Below are 23,596 nucleotides of genomic sequence, written 5' to 3'. Positions count from 1 at the left end.
CACTGTGAACTTGATCCTGAAGCCCCTAGTCCAAACCCCCACCAACTTTAGAGGATTCGTCTGAATAATTGCCGAGCTGAAACTCTCCAGGAATTTCAGGATTTTGTCCCAAAAACTGTGTCATTACATCAACTTTTACTCATGCACATCTGCCAGACTCACTTGACAGAAACAGGCACTGTTTTATTCTTGGTTTTTTCACAACTCAACTCTCTTGATTTAGCATAGTTACTAATGCCAAAATGCACCTTGAGAAGGTGTGCATCAAAATTCCTTTTTTTTTTTTTTTCTGAGATCTACCCATCTTGCCCTGTCAGGTTGTTGACAGCATCACCTACCAGCACTTCACAGCCCTTCATGGCTGGTCACATTTCTTACAGAACATGGAGATCTTCAAAGTAGCTACCAAGAGTCTTTTCTTTCAACCTAAATTCCCTAGCTGTAAGCAACCCAAGAAGCCCAACCCTACTGAGAGAGTTCATCTGGATTTCTGAGGACAAGGCTGACCTTTCCATTCCTCATGTATACTGTGGGCACTTATTTTCAGCAGTTATACCTTAGGTGTCTGGAAAGTCAACTTGCTGCCACATGTGAAAGATTAAGGGCAACACCACAACTTCCTGAAGTCAAAGCTCTGTAAAGCCTCCCCATAAAGGTTCAGTAATTTTGTGTCTTACTCCTAAAGAGCTTTTTACTTTTTAACCTGAGTGTCAAGGCCAGCAGTTATGAAGAACACCCAACGTGTCTTCTGCTGGCTTTGACTTTAAAGTACAATATGGCAGAGCATCCACATTGCTTCCTTGGCTTTACTGGTTAAAAAAGAGAAAGCAACCCTGGCGTGGCAGCACTGCAGTGTGCTGGTGGCATCGAAGAAGTTAATTAGCAACATCGAACTAGACATCAGGAGACAGGTCTTAATAAGTGCTGCTAAAAATATTACAGTAGTCATTTCCAGAACAAACACAATCAGTGGCAGACAAGCGAGAACGATCCAGACCCATGAGCTGCCGTGGTGGAGACGTTTTCAGTGGGGAACAGGAATAGAGGCTGCTCATTTTAAAACATAGTAGCAAAAAACCAAGCTGGAACATGGAGACAGCATCTGGAATTCCACATTTCAAGCCAGGCTAGCAACTCTGCAGCCAGGCCAGAGCAGAGCCACAGGGAGCAGAAGGTGTTTGTACCACAGAGGGTCAGTCTCGAGGAATCAGGTGCATAAATATAAACAAAGATGAGAGAGTAATGCCTTGAGAAGAAGCCTGGCAGATTATAATCCTGATTAGGCATGAGATAAGAGGAGCTGACAGATAAAACTAGCTCAAAAAATGAGCCTCTTGCCAGGCTAAAACCCCCAACCTTGTGAGGACTCCCTCACCACAGCACACAAGCCACACAAATCTGCTGGCCAAGGGGTGAATCACGCATTTGCTGCTAAAAAACATATGTAAAAATCCACAGCTGAAAAGCTGTCTCCAGTATATCCTGCAGGTCCCTTTCTCCTGAGAAAGGTGGTCTCAGACATTTGCTACATGTCACCTCTTGCTCCGTGCTTCTGGCAAACAGCTCAGACCCAAAGGGCTGGGTTTGGTCCATAGTATTTGCATCAGACTGATAAGCTGCGGTGGTGGATGTCAGTATGACAGCCCGGTGGTCTTGAACTTAATGAAGTGACAATTAATCACAAGTCCAAGCTGATTCCTCAAGTCAAAGAGCTCACTGCAGAAGAGAAAAAGCTCCTTTCCTTCGTATGCAGTTAATGCTTTTTTTCCCTATGCAATCCCCCTGCTGTCTTCAGCAGTACATCCCATGCTTGCTGCCAGGAACAACAGCCTCAGCTTTTCAGACATGTTCTTGGCAAGGTGCTTTCCCCCTCCTGGCGTTTGACAGGATTATGAAGCGCCAAAGTCTCTGGCCTCCTTTTGTTTTGAAGCTTGAAAGTGAAGTTTGGCTTAATAGTTTTGTCTCTTGCTGCCCTTCCCCTGCTTCAACCACCCTGACTGCGCAGCAGCCCAGACCCCAAGCACTCCCACTTGCAAGTCCACAGGAACAGGACTCCAGCCCATGGATACTGCCTGTGACTTTATGGCATTCATGGTCTTCCAGCAGATTCCCATTTGGTTTGCAATGGTAAGGACTGATCTCCAAAGAGGACACAGGCTTATCCTGGATGGGTTAGATCTTCTGTACCATTTTCTAAGGCTGGCTCAAACACACAGCTCATAGTGGCAGCAGTGACACAAGGAAAAGAGGGCTCCTCCACCTCTGATAAGGCTACCACCTATTCCATGGTCCTACTGAGAGAAGTATATTTTTATTTAGGAGGAGGGACCAACCACATCGTATTTTTTTGGTACTGGAGAGGCACTGAAAGTACTCCCACTTGGCTAACCAAACAGTATTCATATTTATGAATTGCTCCAGAGAGTGTTTTGAAGCTAAGGAATCCTGTACTTTTAAAGGATTTTTTATGTATTTACTTATTTATCGTGAAAAAGTAGAGGAAAGAGCTCAAACTCCCTCCAGCTTTTCTGACAAAAAGCAGAAATCCCTAATTTCAGAAGAGTGTCCAGTGGCACGATATAATTTTTTAATCAAACACTGCTTACAAAAAGGGAAAATTTAAAACAGGATACCAATGAGGAGACAGAGCAGGCCTCAAAATGGGGATCAAACACAATTTTGGATCCCAGCATACCCTGGGTAGGTGAGATATCCTCCTGTCCTTCTGAACTTAAGGTACTGGCTGGCCAGCAAATGTAGGCTGACAGGCCAGCCTTGTTATCAAAGCTGAAGGATCTCTCTGGTGCTTTCTTCACCTCCAAACTTAGGCATGTCTTTCTATCTTGAATAGCAAAAAGGGACTGTAATATTTATAGAATAAATGGGACATGCATATAAGGGGAAATACGAGAGGACAAAAGTCAGGGCCCCAGTCAAGATAGGTGTGTAGCAGAGGCTGCTGAAAGGAAGCACAGATCTCTCTGAAAACCTCCAGCAACACTGTGCAACCAGCAGCTGTCACTGTAAGCAATGAAGAGGAACAGGAGTGGGAGAGCTAAGGATGCTCCTAGATGGGAGGAAAGCAATTGGAAAATAAAAACACAGGAGAAGTCACAAGTAACCACTCAGAAGCTCCCTAAAAAAATGGCCCTTGTCTGCCGGGAGAAGCTGCTTATCAAAAAGGCTCAGCTGGCCCAAATTCAGCATCAGAGACATGAAGGGTGGCTTATCACAATGGGATCTCAAAGTGATGGCAATTCATATCCTGTGCACAAGTGGGATTTAAGACCTGGCAGCCCTTTTGATGCATTTCCCAGGCAAGGATGTAGGGAGCTAAAGGCAGCCAGCACAGGAAGCTGCTTTCAGCTACCTATTAGCACGTGACAGCTTTGAAGCGTTCAAGATCCTCTGCCCACTATCCACATTACTCAGCTGTCAAAGGAAAGGCCTCAGATTTATGATGTGAAAATTACATTTTAACGAGGTGTCATATGTGTTTAAAGTTCTTATTCATCACCATACTGCCATATCTTTTACCCAAGACAAAAATGCACTCAATTAGCATATTATAAGGACAGAGGGTTCACCTTATCTGCATTGTAAAACTGCTTTAGGAAATTAAAAAAAACACAAACCACAACAAACAAATCCAAAACAACAACATAAAAAACCCCACAAAACAATCACTGAATAACATGGTTGCAATTACACATCAAGGAAGCATCAATATTTAAAAAAATGTGGAGGATAAAATTTTTACCTGGCACCCTCTGAGGTTTTGAAAATATCACAGATATGGATGGAAGTTTCATATCACCTTTGATTACCAGACTGACAGCCCACAGTGTTAACATGCAATCTGTGGAAGCCATTTGAGCACTATGAGGCTGTATGAGAAGTCCTATATCGTATCCCTGTCTCTATGTATTGGGCATGTTTATTTATTAACTTCATCCATCTATTAAACTCTCCGTATTTTAATGCCTGGTTCTTCTGGTTGTAATTCCAAACATCCCCTCAAAAGTAGGAGGTCTGTATTTCCCATATGACTGGGAATGGCTGCCAGGACATCTGAGTCCCAGACATGCACAGAGAGATCCTTACTCTGGTTAAGGGCCTTCCCTGGACTTTTTCACTGCAGAGCTTCAGGACAAGCTCTGGTCCCTGCTCTAAACACTCTGCCAGCACAACCTGAGTCCCAGCGTGAGAGCTGTTGGCACCGGTGAGGGGCACCTTTGGCATTTAGAAGACAGAACTTTCTTCTTCTGGTCCCTCTGCTGCTGCCCAGGAACACCCACCTGGTGCCCAGCCAGAAGCCAGGACCTCTCAGGGAGGTGCTGAGACACAAAGCCAGGAGATGCATGTTTGTATGCAGTACGGCGCCAGGAAGGGGGATAGGAGCACTTTACCTTTCTGGAGAGGAGGAATTGTTGATGTTTTCTTGAATTTGTTTATGCAGACTGTATCACAAGTGGGTGATGATTAAAACAGGTAACTCTGGTGAATATTAAGACTGATTAGGTTGCAGAAAAAAATTCATTCTGTTGAAACAGCCTTTCGTTTCTCTCTCTGCACATGTCTCAAGGGACATGTAAAAAAAGAATCCAAACACTTTTCTGGGTTCAAGTCTTTGAAGAATGCAATGGAAAACATTGCTCAAGTTGGGGAGCTATTCTCACCTTCACTTCAAATTAGCAAACTCAAAATCAGCTACAAAGAAACAAGCCAAAAACTGAGGAGCATTTTTGGAGAAGCATCCTCCAAAAACTCATGTTAAGGCCAAACAGCTCAAAGAAAATATGCTTCAAAGGCTTTTGGTATCCTCAAGTTCACTTCCTGAAGGTAGATACTAATGACAGGTTTCCTGGGAATTGCAGGCACTGAGAAGCATTTGCTTTCAAAATCGCTTTTGAGCTAAATGAAAACAACCCCAGACAAGAGGAAAGAGAAACTGAGCAGGGCAAATCCTTAAAAAGCAGCTTTTCCCATTTCTGACAAAAAATGAAGAATTGTTTTTAATTCAATCAAGAGCCCCAAACTGCTTGTAGATCAGTCGAATCCACTTTGTGCCTCACCTAAGACTTCAGAATATTTTGTCTTCCCTGCTACCTTCAGCTGCTACAGAAGCTGAGCACAAACTCCAGGTTTTGACCTCATTTATTCAAAAAAGCCCTTTTTTTTAAGACAGTGGATGGGAGAAACACTGTGACAGTGAAGATCTCAAATATGTTCCACACCTACATATACAGACCTTAAATTAAAATTCACAAAAAAAATGTTTAATTACTGTGAAGAGCAAGATGATATGATCCCTGCATTTTCTATAAGCTATGCAACTGCTGCCTCCTCCCACTTTCCCTGAACAGTTTGGGAAAAGACTGAAAATGTCTGATTCTAGGCAAACTGGGGGCCCCAGCACCTGCTTTTTATTTTAGGTATCCTTGAAAAGTATGATACCAGATATTTCATTTATGCTGCAAATGTGTTCCTATCTATTTAAGTAGGTAAATATATCACTTTTCTTGTTACGATCAATTTTTGGTTTTAAGAGCAATTCTGAAACTTCCCACTTAATTGTTTTTTAACAGCCAATTTGTTCGACCCATTAATTTTACAATCTTTCTTTTTATTTTCTAATTAAGCAGATATTGTTTACATATTTTGCTACTCAAACTGTAACCCCACGGAAAATGGCTGCATTGAACATCCATAGGATCACAGAATCATCCTGGTTAGAAGGGACCTTGAAGATCGTCAAGTCCAACCATAACCTAAATCCCCCTACCATAAAGTAATTGACCTGTTCAGTGCTTAAATCATGTCACTAAGCACTATATCTACATTTCTTTTAAATACATCCAGGGATGGTGACTCCACCACCTCCCTGGGCAGCGCGTTTACTCTTTCAGTAAAGAAATTCATTCTCATTTCCAGCCTGAACCAACCATTGCCTTGCTCTAAACAGAGAAACACTGGTGATTTTGGAAGAGAAGCTGGGAAACACAATATCCACAATCGATTCTGTATAAAAATATATATAACTAAAGAACCCAATGAAAATATCCTGGGTCTTCACTGCCTTCCGAGTGCTGCATCTGCTCCTGGTTCTGCTTTTGAGTGGAGGAGCTGGGTTTAAGCCATCCATATATTTAGTATTATACATCAAGCAACACAGCATGAAACTTGGTGCTAACCAGAAGATGTGTTGCACTGAACCTGGAAGAGGGAGAGTCATGCAGACCTGATCTCCCAGCTGCTCTCTGCAAAAAAACACCCTGGTGTCAAGCAAGTGTTTGCTCACCTTTTCAGTTCAAAATCAGTGCCTCTGTTTGACTGGCTCAGAAGATTTCTACTAATCAGACTGTGCAGGTAATGGGGCAGTAAACTCCCTTTGCAAAGGTACTTTCCCTCAGTTTGAAAAGCCTTGGCCCATTCGAGCTGTTTCATTGAGAATTTCACTCGCTGTCTGAGCAGTTCTCTAAACCCATAAAATAGTGAAGTAATGGGATCCTTGTGTATTTCTGCCAAAAAGGAAATCCTGGCAATTTTCAGAGAAGAGAAACACATGTAAAATACAGCTTTGTGCCCCCATTACAAAGCCATCAAAAATTAACACAAAAGGAATGCTAGAGAAGGCTCACCAGATTCCCTGACACCAGATTAACCCTCCCGTGTCCACCACCCAAACCCACATCCAAACAGGAGGGAAATGAAAGGGCTTCAAACCAGACTGACAAAAGGACCAACCAAATCCTTGCACGTCATAGACTTTCAGCCCTCTGCAGAGTGTTCACCTGCTGTCCCATCTCACCAGTTCAGACTGGGAAAAAGGGAAGAACCATTTCCTTTTTCACAGAAAAGTACAAAATTCAGGTTTTTCACTGACTATGGCCTCTTTTTATTAAAGATGCTATTACTGATAACAGTCACCACATGAAAAAGTGGCAGCAGAGAGTCTGCTATAATATCTGGAAATAATTCACTGAAAATGAGAGAAACACTGTGAAATAGAAGGGATGCAATTGATTTTCACTCCTCAGGGATAACCAATAGCTCACAAATTGCTCTGCTTCACTCCACCACTCAGAAAGTACATGCTCATCATTAAGTTGGGAGAATGAGAAGTATTACTTCATTTTTTGCTCATCTGAGATCTTGCAGAGGTCAACACCATTGAAAACATCCCTGCTCCCCTCTTTACAGTCACTTGGTTTTGTTCATCTGCCTCTTCAAGATTTTCTTCTCCTCTTCCTTGCATTATTATATAAAAATGAGAAATCCACTGCCATCTTTCTACTTTCATTCCACCCTTCCCCAGATTTTCATATCCACACTTTTTCTTTCAGCATCTCTTCATCCATTTTTATATGAATAACAGGAAAAGAAAAACCACAGAAAAAAAGAAAGAAAAAAAAAAAAGCTAAGCAACAGAAACCTCTCAACTTCTCTTCTGCAAGCTGATGCCCCCAATCCACTTCTCCACTTCTGAGCTTTTTTATTAACATAAAAGAACATTTTGGGAATAGCTGTCTAACCAATCAAATAGTTTACTGTCCAAATTATATTAATCCTGCCTTTCTCTTAACTTTTTCAGCTCTTCTGAAGTACACCACCCAGCACAGGAACTACATGGTAACTATGACTACATTGTGCACATCATGTACATTTGAAAAGGATTAAGCAAATGCTGTTTGGAAACTCTTGCACTGTCATATGAGTTTGAGGACAATCTAGGCTAAGTCCTGTGACGAATCAAGTGGCAATGGTGAACATAGTACTTGCAGAACAAGGAAGAAGTTGGTAAAATTAAGGGAATCTAACCCAGCTAAGTAATTGCAGGCATAATTTCTAACACAAGAGAAAGGCAATCCTCCGTGGGCCACATGTTCCTCTCTTAGAGAAAGCATAGAAAGTCATTATACGCTTTAGAAAAACAACAACAACAAAAATTAAACAACTTTAAAGAAAAGAAACCAACAGTTCCGAGGATTTTGTTGTTGATTCCTCTCCTGACTCCAGACACACACTCGTGAGTGCACGCTCATATAGGCAATTAGCAGTGACTTCCCTAAATAGCCCAAACTCCCCCAGCTTAATGGAACAAAGTAATTTTAACTGGCTGGCAGATTTCCCCCGGCTGTTTGCAGCGACAGCATCTTCCACGCTTTGTTTTTGCCAGAATTCCTGCAGAAGTGAAGATAATCTGATGTATGGAGCAAAATTAAATCTGGGAGAAAAGAATTCTAACCCTGCAATGTGAAAAAGAGCGTGGACATTTGGAGACTGTTTCAGGTTAGTTATGGCTAGCACATTCCTTGCTCCATTTAATTTTGAACTAAGATTAAAACCAAAATACACTCCACATATTAATAACTTAATATCCATCACAGATTTTGCGGTGGGGTTTCATTTACAGAAACACAGGCAGATCGGTAAGACAGGAATGTACTTCATTTTTACATCCTACTTGCAAGAAAAACAGAAAGCCCAATTCAGATTTTGGCTTGGTATTAAAACCCTTACCTGCTCTGCTGTCCAGCGGGCCAAAATCCAAGGAATATTTCACAACATGGTAGTTGTTCCATACATAAAGCAGGTTGTCCCGGGGATTGTAATCCACAGCAGCAATGTACTGGTAGGAGTTTGGAAAGGGCACATCCACCATGCTATCCTTGCTTTGGTCAGTGTTATATATGTAGTCTATTTTATTCCCTGTGGCTTCATTGTCGTCATCTTCATACACAGACTTCACCACATATAAAATCCCACAGATCATGAAGGCGTTAGAAGCTGACCTCTTGTCATAGGCAGTATCCCACGTCCCTTCAATCCTTAACGTGTAAGGGTTTAACTGGCTAATGACTATTTTGCCATTATTTTGTTCTGTTGCATAGATTACCCACAGCCCGTTCTCATCCACAGCCAGGTCTATATCAGACTTGCCTCCCCAACGGTAGGGAGAGGTGTCATGGTAATTTGCATTAGCTATGATAGCCTCCCCACTTTTTATCCTTGTCCTCAAGTCAAATTTGACTATGTTCCTGGTTCGTTCCTTGTTGAAGAACAAAGCCCCGTCGTAGACCACGAAGCCCGTGCCATCCACCCGGTGCGGGAGTTTGTAGGTCGTGGTTGGCCTCCCAGCAATGAAGTCATCCTTGGAGGAGTATTCCGTCAGTGTGTCCGTCCGGTATGGTGTCCAGGGCATGTAGTAGATCTTGTCAGATGCCTGCAGAGGGTCCTTGCACCAGGCACCAGATTGGTGGTCAGATTCAAATAAGTGTTCGCTCTGGTATACTCCTTTCAGCAGGCCGGGGCAAAGAAAAACTGTCGGAGGGGAAAAGAATTTAAAACAAATAACAGAAAGTTAATGACAGTGCAGAGGTGGTTGGCCCAAACATCTCGACAGCTTCTAGTTCTAGAGCAGAGGACACTAGAGATCAGACGAAACCCAAGAGCAATGCCTTGTAGCTGGAGACCAGCCCTCTCGCCAGCCGTGTCTCTAGAACAAGATTTGCTCCACAGAACTCTTTCCCCCTCCCCAGCCCTGCTTTTTTATCTGTGGTGGCTCATTTTCTTATTGCTTTTCAAATCTATTTTTACAGGTGTACTTACTTGGACCGCTCGCCTTGGTAAACTCTGAAATGAACATGTGCCCCTAAAGGATTTCTGGGTTTGGATTTCCAGATTATATCCTGCAGTGAGTCTGTACCCACCAGGTGAAGGGGTGAACTCCCAGGGAATTGATTCACATATTTATTTGAACAGCCCACAGAAAAGTGGCCTAGAAATGGAAATAAGAGAAAGAAATTCCCATCCTTACAGCCCAGGCAATATTAAATATTTAAAGGGTACCAATAGCAAAGCAGAGGTGAATCCCTCAGCAACTCAGGAGAGTGTTTAAAGCAAAGGGGGCAGGGGGCAACACCCGTCTACACATCTGCAGCGTCACTAGAAACGAGGCTTTCAAAGCTGCTACAGGACACACACAACATGCAGTCCACACAATTAAAAACAAATGACGAATGGATGCTGAAAGGAAAAGACAAGGAAGGAAGGAAGAAAGGAAAGAAGGAGGGAAAAGAATAAAGTTCACTGGAGAGGAACCCAAGGTCTAGATTTTAATCAGTTAAAAAAAAATGTCCTGTTAAATATAGTAGTCATTCAAACTTAAAAACATATACCTTCTATTGTTACATGAGAGGAGTACAGAGGAGTGGTTTGACTAACTGGGGTGCTTTGCTGCTCAGACTTCAGATGGGGCTGAGAGGGGCCAGGAAATACCCAGTGCCTGGGAGGAGGCTCGGCCGGCACCCGCCTGACCTTGGCATCACGGGAACACCCACACCAAGAGGCTGGCCAGCTGGACGGGGAGACAGAAGCAGGGATGCTGCAGAGCAAAACTGTTTGGCTCAGCCCTTGTTGTCCCCGGTAGCACCCTCCGGGCCTGGAGGTGCTGTTCAGGCTTTGGGGGAGAACATTTGTTGGTTATTTGCAGCGCTGATGTCTGTGAGCATGAGGAATGCAAGAACCAAGGCGACAGGATGGGCAGCGGGGAGGCGTGGAGAGGGATCCCACCAGAGGCTGCTGGGAGTGCGGGGCTGGCGGATGGTGTCCCACGTTCCCGCTCCCTGCTTGGAGTGTAACCAATTATTTTCAGAAATGCAGAAACTGGTAATAGCTTCTGGAGAGCGAGACAGGAGGAAAATGGTATTTAGTAACTGGCGTAAAAGTGTATTGCTCTATTGGAGTCTAAGTAACTACCCAGACTTGCTGATTAAGGAGTGCCGTTTCCAGGAGGCTTCTACGGTATAATTAGATACACTTATGCACAATTTCCAAATTCTTTGGGGCAGGAGAATAATGAGTTATCTAAACCTTTGAATAGAAATTTAATGGGGAAAAAAAAAAAAAAAAAAAAGTGGCACTGGTAAAAAACTTTTCAGCATAAATGAGTTATCTGGTGAAGTTGAGCAGCAGAGATACTAAATAAATTTTAACAAAAAAGTAGTGAGAATTAATGACAAATTATTTCAACTAACACGTTAAACTGTTAAATAACTTAGCCTATACATAAGTAATATATATATAATTTGAAAGGTATTTAATTACCTTTTTGTTCCACTTCTATTGTAGAGAGAGAGGTAAAGAGAGAAAGGAGAAAAGAGAATAGATTAATGGTACTGTATTGGCCATGTACTTTTCTTTACCTCTTTCATATGAAAAGGAAGCTTTATTAATTTATTTACTATGTGAACATTTTATATATATATATTAAAAAACCCTTTCCTCTGATATACACTGCGTAATATGCAGTCAAGTTGAACTAAACAAAGATAAATTCTTACTATACAAAAGTCTTTCAAAAGAAAACAAAAAAATCCCCAACACTTGAGACATACCAAGCCCTTGGAAGTATTTGAGGTACCTTGTCAGTAGAAGCCTTGGACTAGTTTCATAGTACAAAATGAAATACCCATACACTGAAATATGACTGATACAGATTTATGTATAGAGCAAGAATTCCAGGGAGAAACTTTATAGAATATACGTCTTCATTTATTTTGCCCAAATCCTGTAAAACAGAGATCCCTACTTTAAGCAGCAGAATATTCCCTCATGACATGGATATAGAACATAGGAGAGTCAAATGAAGGACACTGGAGGATGTTTGCAGAGTCCTGTCCTATGACTTGGAGAAACAAGCTTTAGTAGGACTTGGAAAGAAATGACATATAAAATATTGCAATACATCAATTATTTATAAGGTCCCAAAGACTTATAGTGTTAAGGAGTTAAAATTATCTAAGCACTATTTAAAAAACCCAACCCCAGAACTTGCTGAATATTTTTATGTGAATTATTCACCATGCATAATGAGGCTGCTGAAGAGGCTGAGTCCCTTTGGACAAAGCCCCTTGCAGTCAGAATAAATAAATGCAGCACACTTATTAATTGCTAAACGTTCTGCACCAGTTTCTGTAGCTAATAACCTCCTGCAAGAGGCCTCGGGGACCCTCAGCCAAAAGCCCCCCAGGTTGTGGCACAGGCCCCTTCTTATTCCAGCATGGTGGGGCCCCAAAAATCTTCTGCACCCCCAGCTCTGAGGTTTGCTGTTTCTGCAGGGCCTCTTCCGCAGAGGTGTAGAAGACAGGCCCCATAAAATATCACGGAGGGAGAAGTGAGAACTTGCCAGCAAAACAGTATGGTTTTGACAGCTGAGAGATCTCTGTTCAGAGAAGCGAGACAGGAATGCAAAAGTATGCACGCACACTTTGTTTTTGCTTGCCCAGAGTTCTCTCTGGCCCCTTCCAGGCCTACACACTTGCCAAATGACTGTCCTTCGGTGCTGGGATTGCAACTCCTTTGCATTTGTAAGTCTCATTCATTTGGATGGGAAACTGCAGGCTCAGTGGAAGAATGATTTCAGAGTCGGACTGCAAACTAACTGGCTAGACATGTGGATCTGCACTTCGCTGTGTGCGAAGGCCCATCCAGAGCCAACTGCAGCTCCCAGTTTTGTTTGTTTTTTTGTTTTTGTTTTTACCTGGGCTCTGATTGAGGCTCCTTTCTACCTCCTAACAGGTTAAAGTTAAAGGCAAATGTTTTCACCATGTGGCTGTCAGGGCTCTAGGGAGCAGAGATGACGCATTTCAGTGCAAGCACCTGGTTTTGCAAGGGAAAGAGCCAGCAAGATTAAAAGGCATCAGACTCGGCAACTGGAGAAACCTGCACAGCAATTGCTCTCCCTGTCCCAGGCTGTGGCTGGCCACAGTTAAGTGAGGTATTCAAAAAAACATTAAATGTCCCTGGCAAAAGCAAAAAAGCGACATGACAGATTTCCAAATGCATGGCTTCCCACTGATTCTTCTGGCTGATGGCATGCTGTACCTCTGGCTGCACTGAAGGTAGTAATTTATGTCTCCAAATGAGCAAAAGCTTTTGTAATGCTCTCGAACAACGGTGTGATTTTGTGAAGCAGGAAGAGAGAAGCTTCTGCAGGAGATAATATATGCAAGGCCAGCTGAGCTGAGTGACCTGAAGCATTGATTACCCTTATCCTGAAGAGCTCGTATTTGTTATTAGTGGTCAGTGCTATATCCAGCTCTCTTATAATTCCAGACCCAGTATGTGTTTTGGTGACCTCCTGCATAGTGATGCCCATTATATGTATCCCAAATACGTATCTTCCTCCTGCTGATTTAAGGCTTAATGCTTTTGAATTTCAGTAATTACTCAGCTTATACTGGGACATCATATTATTCAAACCGGTTGCGTGGGAATCTTGGAGGATTTAGCTCATTGAGCAATATTAAAAGGAATGGTCTAATTAGGGGCTGATTATCCCTTCAACATATCACCACAAAACTGTCTTCATAAAGTATTGGAAGAGTTTTTACAATTTTGCCCAATTACAGACAATTTTACATCTCTGCAATGCCCGTTTCAGTCCACAGAATTTAAAAATCATAGAATCGTAGAATCATTAAAGATCTTCAAGATCATCAAGTCCAGCTGTCAGCCCTACACCCCTATGACCACTAAACCATCTCCCAAAACACCATGTCCACCTGTTTTTTGAACACCTGCAGGGATGGTGCCTCCACCACCTCCCTGGGTAGCCTGTTCCAATGCCTCACCACTCTTTCAGTGAATAAATTTTCCTAACATCCAATCTGAACCTCCCCTGGCAGAATTTGACCCCATTTCCACTTTTCCTATCTCTGGTCATGAGGGAGAAAAGGCCAACACCCACCTCACTACAGCCTTCTTTCAGGTAGTTGTAGAGAGCAATGAGGTCTCTCCTCAGCCTCCTCTTCTCTAGGATGAACATCTCCAGCTCCCTCAGTCTCTCTAAAAACCCACCTGATTATAGCACAGAGGGCACCTTAGCTTCCTTCAGGGATTTACAGAAAAAGCACACATACACAGTTAATTTTCTTGCAGTGAGATCTTCCACTCCTGCTATTGCTACATTGGAGCAAGAACCAATTTTATCTCAGCTTCCTACATGGTTTTCATGCCAGTGCCATTGGCTTCAATGGTGCCAGAGGCTTGAAGGAAATATAGAACCACTTGCCAGGTCTGAGGGGAGTTACAACCAAGACTTTCCACGTACTTTGATTTCCTCTCGTTTCTTCAGATGGAAAAAAAAAAAACAACAAAACAAAGCCAATGTGTAATCATCAGCTTCTACAGCCTGCCCCCACTGTGCCTGGAGCTGACTGATCCAGGCAGATTCCTGCCACCCATTCCGAGAAATCGCACAAACAAATTAATTAAATGCTCTTAGTACTGCTGGGTTGAGGCTCTGAAAATGCACTCTTAATTTCTGGCACAATTAACACTCGAACAACATTAACTGCTCATTTTCCTAACACCACGTTGAGTTGCACTCAACTATTTAAGGCACAAGCACACGGTGGCAGAGTCTTGTAGAGAGTTCTCTCCCTGGCATTGCTTCAAACCCACAACAGGAGCACAAAACTGGAAAAAAAAAATAAATCTAACAAGGGGACATGTTAAAAGGCAATTGCAAAAGCAAGTAAGAAGTGGTCCACTGTAGTTTGCCAGCTGTTTTGTTGGGTTTTTTTTCAGAACAGATGTTTAATAGCAGAATAAGTAACATCTTCTACCTGTTCCTGTCCCTCACACATTGAACTGATTTCATACACAGCATCATATAGTGACAAAACATCCCTGGAAAATGCCCTGCCCTGACACACGACCTATGGTGTGAGATGGTGACCATCACATAGCTGACTCACCACTTGGCCTTGATTCCTGTTGCACTGGACTCAAGCACTGAGCTCATTCTAATAACAAAGTGAAGTCTGGAAGGTGCCTTGCACCAGGGCTCCTCACAGGAGGATGGCTTGGGATCTACAGTCTTTCCCTTTCTTTCTCTAATCCCAAGACCCCAACCTTTGTGGTCAGCCTTGTGCCTAGAGCAAAGCACCCACAACTCTCAACCTCTGCACTCCTGTATCCCTATAGTACCCACAGAAGGCTTTCCCAATTTAAGTATTTCTGTCCAACAAATACACAACCCATTAGTGGGTTTAGGTTGAACATGTTTGGGAAGCTGCAAACCTATTAAGGCACCCCAAAGCCCACCCATGTAGAGCCTGCTCACAGATGAAGGTGCTCTTCTTTTTTGAAGACATGGCTGGGTCCTGGAGTCTCGGTGTTCGTCTACTAAAAGAAGGTTAAAGTAAGCAAGAGATGTGTTCAAAATTCAGGGCACCAAAGCACATGTCAATAACAGACTTCCTTTTAGCTATCACAGGAGAAAGCAGTAGTCTAGGCAACCAGGCAATATACAGACGAGGGTGGCATCAGATTCACAGCACGTCCAGCGTGGCGGATCATTGACGACAGGACCCTGGAGTCAGTGCTAGAGAAACTCTGTCCTCTAGGATGTAGGAAAATCTGCTGTTGGGTAGGATGTATTCCCAGTCCCGTGAATGGAAATAGGGCACATGAGATCCTAAGCAGTTTCTCTTCCCAAGATCTAAAATTTAAGAAAGGGGTTGAGGTCTCTGAGGAAATGCAGCAGTTGACAGGCCAGAGGCAACAGCAGGGTGGGGCACAGATACTGCAGGAGGGCAATTAGCTTCTCTCCCATCCCTTCAGCTCCTCATCCCAGCACCCAGTCAGCACGGCTCAAGAGGACCACACCCTCATGTGTTTTAAACCCATGGTTCCTCTACTGTTGGGAAGCACAGGGGGACACAGATTACAACAGGGAAGCAGAGTTAGTTGGAGGAAAGCTGTCCTCTGCAGCAGCACATCTAAAGTACACATACCTAAACCCAGGGAATCAAAATATGAAAAGTCTTTTATTAATTTGCACTTAAACATGCTCAACCCCCACATACCATTTGCTAGAAGAACACTTAGAGCTAGCTCAGCACTTACATGACACAACCAGTTTTGGCAACCTCAAGTTGAAAATGCTGCAGAAGTACCCATCTCTGCTTCATTTTCTTCTCCTGACACATAATTAAAATGACAAGAGTTCACATAGCCAAGCTTAGTGCTTACTCCGTGCAGCACAGCTGCAAACAAAGCACATGCCATAATTTCTCTCATCCATCTGCTCCTTCTAGGAAAGCCTGGGGTCCCACTGTAGCACAGGTGGGTGGTTGATGGACCCTGAATGCCCTCAATATGGGAACACACTGACATCCACTGCAGCAAGCTGTAGCCAGCAAAAGGTCAGATGACATTTTGCCTTGAAGCAAAGGAAAACCAACAGCAATACAGTGGTCTTTGGTCTCAGTTTCTTCACTGAAACTGTCCTCACTACAGAAGACACTGTGACCAGCCTCCATCCCCATCACCCACATCAAGCTACCCCCAAGCCAGAATTCATCTCTAATTCCATCGTGAAACACTCATTTTACAAGCTACTAATGTGAAGAGTTTTAACATGACCCAGGAGAAGCCCTTTTGGGTCTTGGCACAGGAGCAAGCACAGAGAATTCAAGAATGAGGTCTTCTAATACTACTTTGCAAATCCATACTGTTGCTACGTTCCCATTTTTGCCATGTGATCCCACTTCATTACAATTTATTATTTTTATCTGCCCTCAACATGAGAGGTTTTGCAGACATCATTTCCTTTACACTTTCCAGTGCAAGAACAATGTCAGCTTCTGCTGGCCATGTACAATCAATAAACACATAACAGATCACACTGTGTCCCACCAATGCTTTACCTGGGGGTCTTCACTTGTGCCAATGGCAAGAGCGCACGTGTTTAGATGGGAAACAGATCCCACTAACTTTAGAGAGCTTTGCAATCCAAGAGCAACCTGACACTTGGATGTAAAGCACTCAGACTTTCATTCTCCAGCCAGACAAATGAATAAATTATTCTTATCAATTATATTGCCATGAATTAACCTTCTTGTGGCTGCCAGTTTCTACCTTGAAAGAACCACACGCAGCTTCAAGCCTCTCCATTGCAGTTCTGCACCAGACCCAAACTATTCTGCAAACTAAGTTTTGAAGTTTGTTTAGGTTTAAATTATCATATGGGTTCGGACTCACCTAGTATGTAACAGTATCTGTATTTCCAAGAAAATATAAGGTTTCAGTAAAGAGATTACTTCCCCCTTCTCCACTGTACATACCTGTGTGTGCACATTATACCCCTTCACTTAAGGCTGGGAAAAAAATAAATATCTTGATATATTGCAGAAGAGAAATGCTTGCCTTTTAAAGCAAATGAAGTGCTAATCCTTTCCTTAATAAAGGGGAGGAATAATCTCACTTGCTCAGTTTCCAAATTACATTTTTCATACCATACTCTGGCATCAGTAAACGAAGATGTTCTACAAGCACCTTGCATTACAGTGGCTTTTCATGTGACACATTCCCAAAATTATCACCTCCTAATTAATTTCTTTGTGAAGTATGGAGATTGGAAATGTCAATAATCCATAAACACTTTCATGAACCACAAACTAAATTAGATCCTTAAATATGGTATCTATAGATTTGCAGAAATCAAAGCTGTCGTGTTTCATAAGTGGATTTTTTTTGCTCTATATTTCCATTCATCTGATAAATTTGTGAAACCTTTCAAACCATTAATTTGGGCTTCCTTAAAATGTCAGTGCTTTCAGCCTGCATTTTAATACATAATAACTAAATTTAATAGATGTTCACTAAAATAATACTAAGGATGATTAATATTAAAACACCCGTCAGTGTAACTTACAGTCATTAGGGCCCAGGAAACCACTAACATACATTAACTCTTGTTCATTAGAGGTTTCTGTGAGATGAAAAAAGTTATGATTTCCTACAAAATTTCCTTGTGTATTATAGATCAAACTTCAGGCTATTTGGGAGGAAGCCATCTTTTTTATCAGACATTCATCTAATGAATGACAGTCATCAAGAGGCCTGAGCCCTCACATGGGACTCTCCCCCAAATCCAAGAAATAACAAATGCTTTTCCAAGGCACTGTCCCCTCGAGGCCAATTTTCTAGGAGCTTAAATAGTATGAGCTCATTTTGTAATTTTAGGTAGCAGAGCACACAAAAAATTATGCCTTTAAATATTTTTTAAGGGGCGGGGGGAAATAATATATGTGTATATATATATATCAGTCCTGCAGAAAGGCAGTCAAACTTTGGGATTCTTTAGGGCTTAAACTGTAAAATCCCTGGTACATGCCCAGCTTTGCAAGAGCTGATGGTGCTGTGCAGAGCACAGAGCAGGGAGATGGTTCTGAACAGTTTTGCAGACATTTGGATTTCCCAAAATTCTGTGAACAATTTCTATTCTTCCTGTGCCTCTCTCTTGTTATTATTCCATGTGGCAGTCCCAACAACTGGCTTCTCTGCAGAGGCAGACTTCATCAGCTCCAGAAGATGCTGAATGTGATTGTGCTGCACTTCTAAATGTATTATTCCAAGAGGTAAATATTTTTTGCTCAAATAAAGATAATTCACTTAAGGCATAATGAGTCCTGAAAGATATTGCACTGGAATAAAAAGAAGCAGCAAGTATTGGTATATTCAAAGCTCGTCTTCAGAAGAAGTATCTGACTTTTTAATGTGCATAAATCTCTAATGTAGATGAGATTTTATGTTTAGAGCACCATTCCAGAGATAAGACAACCTGAAAAACCAATTCATCACTGAATTTGGGAAACAGAAAGGTTTTTTATGCTAGTCAAAGTGTTTGCCAGAGCAGTAGCCACTGCTCACAACCATCACAAGCAGAAAAATGAGCTGGGCAAAATTCTGCCGTGATCCTGTGGCCAGTAGCACATCCCCCTGTTGTCACTGGTTTATACAAAAAACCAGCAATAAATTCTTAATTTACTGCAACTCTTTCAACCTGCTGTTCACCAGAATTTTCCTTTTCAATTTGTCAATTAAAAAGCAGCAGCAAGATGAGCTAGCATGAGAAAGGGGGGGAAAAAAGTACCTTACAAGTACTGTGTGAAATTCAATTACAGCTACAAGTCATTCAGCCAAACTTTCCTTGGCAGTTGGCCTCTTTTTTGTTTCCAGCACAACAGCAGATGAGTGAGCTCCCATTAAATTACAGCAGAATCAGCCACCTGGACATCATTCTGCCATAATAATAATAAAAAAAAAAAGAAGGAAGAAAAAAGTGAAAGCACAGATCCAGAAAGGGAGGTAAAGCACTGCAGGGCTGATCCTCTGCAGTGCTTTCTCTGTAGGTGGCTCCTGGTAAGGATGAAGTGCCTGCTGCTGAGCACCCACCAGCCGTTTGCAACACAGCCCTGTGGCCAGCACAAGCAAGATGTGGAGATCTGTTTCCTCCAACAGGCCTCATCCAGGCTGTGAGCTCCTTTCTAAAAGGGGAGATGGGCATTACTGTGCATTACTTCCAGCTCCAGGTCTAAAAAGAATGAAAAAAGAAATAAAGCCAAGAATGTTTATTTAATGGTGCCCCTGTGGAAAAGGTCTAGATGCAAAATGAGTACCAAGATGCTCCCCTCCATCAATAAAGACTTCTGTGAATGTAGAGGTTGACAAAGAGGTGCTGGCAGCAGGGTTTGATCCTCCAGGACTGTTGACTGCAGCTTTCCAGGGCAGGAACCTTATGTTATACCCAATTCCCAGTGCTGCCAGCTCAGCCCAGGAGTGCTCAGAGACAGGGCACGGAGACAAAGACCAACAGAATGGTTAAAAACCCCACAACAAAACAGGTGTTTGGGCAATAACTTAGCCTGGTAAAACGCAATCCCAGAGAGATCTTGAGTAAGCAAGTTTGAGTCTAGGTCTTACTCCCCTTGGTCATTCACCCCACATGTAACCAACAAACAGACCTGGATAACCCCACTGCTTCCTCCTGGGATGTCAAACACCCATAGAAAGATCACTTGGCAACCAGGCAAACATAACAATTATTCTTAATTAGCTATTTCCATAGTTCTTTGTATCTTCCTTGCCAGAGCAACTGTAACCCCCCTTTGCCTGACTTGAAAAGGAACAAAGGCCTGAAGTTCATTAAAGATTTGTCCTCATCCAGGCATGAGATAAATTTGGGATGTCAAGAGCCTGACAGAGCCATCAAGGCAAACATTAGGTGTCTTGCCTTAAGCAATAAGGTGGAAGGGAAAAATGTCTTATGTGGGGGAACACTGAATTAAAGCTCTGTGTCTTTTGGTGTGATTTCTCTCCAAAGAGAAATAAACTGTTTGTCATCCTGCCAGCTATGAGACTAGCTATAAAATAATGGATTCCACAGGCTCAAATGAGGCTAATCATGATTGCCAAGGCATGTCTGTGCTGTGAGAATTGAGTGAAATCTGATGCTCTTCAGAGAAAACATTTTTTGAAAAGCTCTTTGCTCTGCAATAAGCCTTGGCAGTTATCTCATGTCTTAGAGTATCTACCATATTTCTTGTTTGATTGCAAGGCATATTGCTGACACTGGCTGCTATGGCTGAGTTTCCTTTAATAATGCTCTGGTAGGTGAAACACTGCTTCTTTGTAGCTATTGAGAAGACTGTAACGAAGGATTTTGCATCAATTGCCTCTCTCAATCGTACTTATTAAGTGCCTCCAACTGTATGCTGAAGTAAAATGCCTACCAACATCAGAAAAATACTTACACAAAGCCAAGCAACAAATCAACAGATTTGTTTTCTTCTCTCTGAATTGGGGGAACACCTACGAAATAGCTGGAGAGGTGGGATTTCACTGCAACCACTTTGGAAAACAAGGGAAGAGCAAGGCAAGGAGTTGTTACATTTCTTCAGGAACTGGTCCTTTGGAACAAGATTCTACAGTCTGGTGTAAATTTTAACAACATCTGTTATTGAAAAAAAGAACAAGGAGGAAAAAAAAAAAAGAATGAAGGCGTGACTGCTGGCATTGTTAGGTTTAAATAATGTGTGTGCACACATATGCACACTCACGTGAGAGGAGTGTCTTCCAGCAGTTGAAGATTTAAATAATGATCCCAAGCATGTGTTACACGCACACACGCTCACATGTGCAATGCAAAGATACTGGCAGAGCTTACTCCTTGAGGCACATTCCCAAAACACTCTCAAGCAACAATTCTGCAGCAGTCTGACACTCAGATCCCATCCACAACCTGCTAAAGCAAGTATTGCAGAATACTGCTCAGCAGCCTTCGTTCCCTCTTCCCTTTTGCTCCAGCTCCGAGAGTGAACAAAATCTCAGCTGAGAGGCAGATGTTCCAGAGGAGATCATGCCCTGCCAAAGTGTGAAAGGCTCCCATGCCTTTTCCCCAGTTCATCAGCTCATGCTTCAGATGTGCTGGGGGGGTGTGAGAGCTTGTGTGCACATCTACACAGCCCAGCCAGCCAGGCAGAGCTGCCTCCTTGCAAGGGGCAGAGCACAAGTTAACATTAAATGTGCTAGTTCTGCTGAATGCTAGGGAGTCCTCAAACCCCAGCAGAGAAAATCTCACTCTGCTGTGCACAAGCATCTACCTCACCTCTGCTTCACTCATCTCCCTGCCACACCAAGCACCCATTAATCACTGCCTACCAAACAGGGCAGAAAACCCTCAGAGCTGACTGAGGAGCAGAACCACAGCCAGGAGACCCTGTGGTGCTCTCAGGAAGGTTGCAGCCAGCCAGCCTGCCACCAGCTGAGACTGCCACACACATGGACCTTCGGCAGGTTGGGGCTGGGGTGTGCTCATTTAACCAAGCACGCAGGTAAACCCATGAAGGGAGAGCAGCTTGCAGCAAATCCATACTCTGGCTCCAAGTGTGAACAGAGAACACTTTATGGGTTTTAGGATTTAGCTCCCCACTGTTTGAATCTGGGACTAAGAAGGAAGACAATTTATTTTCTACTTGTTTTTTAATGAATAGGTATTGATATAAAACAGGGACCTAGCTGGAATGAACTGTCACTTTAAAGGAATACATCTGAGACCTTTAACTTCCACTGGTATATTCAGTGAAGTAAAAATATTATTCTGCTTGGGAGAACTACAAATTACAGCAATAAAATATATGTGGTGAATACATAGAAATTTGGTACTACTTGCAATGAACTGAGTATTAGGCACTGCTAAGACCTATCATTTTCACCATTAGTGAGAAAGAGACCATTTTATTTCTAATTTAAAGCATAAGAATTTATGAAGGTTTGGAGAAGCCTTTTGTATGCTTTTGCAACAGCTTAACTTCTAACATATTATACATTTGAAAATTAGGATCCCTGAACTCTTGCACAGTATTTCCTGGTGCACATTATTGGAGTGGTCAGTGTGTGGTGCCCTCTCTCTATTTCATAGCCAAGGCAGCATTTTCCCCATGGCAAAAATAATTCTTCCCAGAGTTAAAAAAAAATAAATTATGTGACAATGAAACATACTCATTTTGCTATGAGGTAATTCAATAAATCTGTCTGCTTTGCCAAGCCTTAGTTTTTATGTAAAACAACACTTACTTATCTCGCTAACTTCAAAATGCAACAAGAATTAAGGGCGAGGTTCAGTTTTCAGTGGAGCTTTTAGTAATCTGAAAATAGGAAATAGGTCTAAGAGGAATCCCGAGAGGCCGAGGGGACAGAACCAGATGCCAAGGCTATGCCTGCTTCACATCAATGCTCTCCCTCTCCTGAAATCTCTTTCAGACAATTCAGATGAGGCAAAACTGCAAGAATCAAATTATTACGTTGTCAGAGGGTCCCAGGGGGCCACTGATGGAGCCATGCTGAGATTGTAGAGGACCTGGCCCTCTCCTGGCATTGTGTGCCATTCTCTTCTGCCTTCAGGAAGCCTCATCTAACAAATCTGATGGGAGTGGGCCATTGGCTGAGCCCAGGAACAGCCTCACCATAGCTTACAGTATCTCCTGGGAGAGGCTTTTGAAGATTCAGCTGCCCACCAAATCACTAAATAGCTTTAGGGTGGGAGGGAAGGGCTTTTGAGAACTGTTGAGCCTAAATTAAGCCCAATTAGGTGACCTAAGGCTGGTGAGAAGCAGAGACCCAACAACATAGAACTCAACTAGTAACCACGACAGCTCATTGCTAACCCAGCTTGCTTTTTCCACATTCACCTCTCAGAGACGGGCAGCGGTTTCTGATGACCAGCAAAAGAACAACATGATAATAACATGTTTCTGGCAGTGACAGCATATTATAAAGTTCAGATCATACTTAGGCAGTACCCAACCAAGGTTTCATCAACTGTTGGCTTCAAAAGGCTCATAAAAGCCTAGGATGTTGTGTATCTCCATCAAAACTTGAAGGCAAGAGCAATGCCTCAAGTAGGTAGCTTACCCAACTACTAGAATTAACTCATGGGACATATTTCACAAATGCACACGTCTATAAAAATTTATACAACTTTCAGTGTTCTCATTGAGCTAATGCACAAAACAGAAGAAGCAAGAAGAAAGTCTCCAAGACAGCTCTCCCTGGGTTGACTGAGGTGGAAAGCCTGATCTAAAGATGTATAAAGACATAGATTAGCAGAAGACCAATCCATTTTTTAAAAAGGGGTTTGGTTTAATGACAGCACCCATATCTTGGTTCAACACCAATGTTCTTAATGTGTGTGACCAGAGACATGGAGAAAGGATGGAAGTGTATGTATTACTTGAGCTGA

The 23,596-nt window shown here is 42.6% G+C and overlaps 1 protein-coding gene across 1 annotated transcript in view; it reads right to left on the bottom strand.

Moving 5' to 3' along the window:
* Positions 1-23,596, bottom strand: part of ADGRL3 (adhesion G protein-coupled receptor L3) — a 509,563-nt gene that overhangs the window by 165,554 nt on the left and 320,413 nt on the right. The window contains exon 7 of the mRNA XM_051618348.1: positions 8,524-9,324. Coding sequence (XP_051474308.1) covers positions 8,524-9,324 — 801 coding nt within the window. The remainder of the gene's footprint in view (positions 1-8,523; positions 9,325-23,596) is intronic.

This window comes from Apus apus, chromosome 4, assembly GCF_020740795.1.
Source record: "Apus apus isolate bApuApu2 chromosome 4, bApuApu2.pri.cur, whole genome shotgun sequence".
NCBI lineage: Eukaryota > Metazoa > Chordata > Aves > Apodiformes > Apodidae > Apus > Apus apus.
Note: the sequence above shows the minus strand (reverse complement) of the source record. Positions and strands in the feature narration are given on the sequence as shown.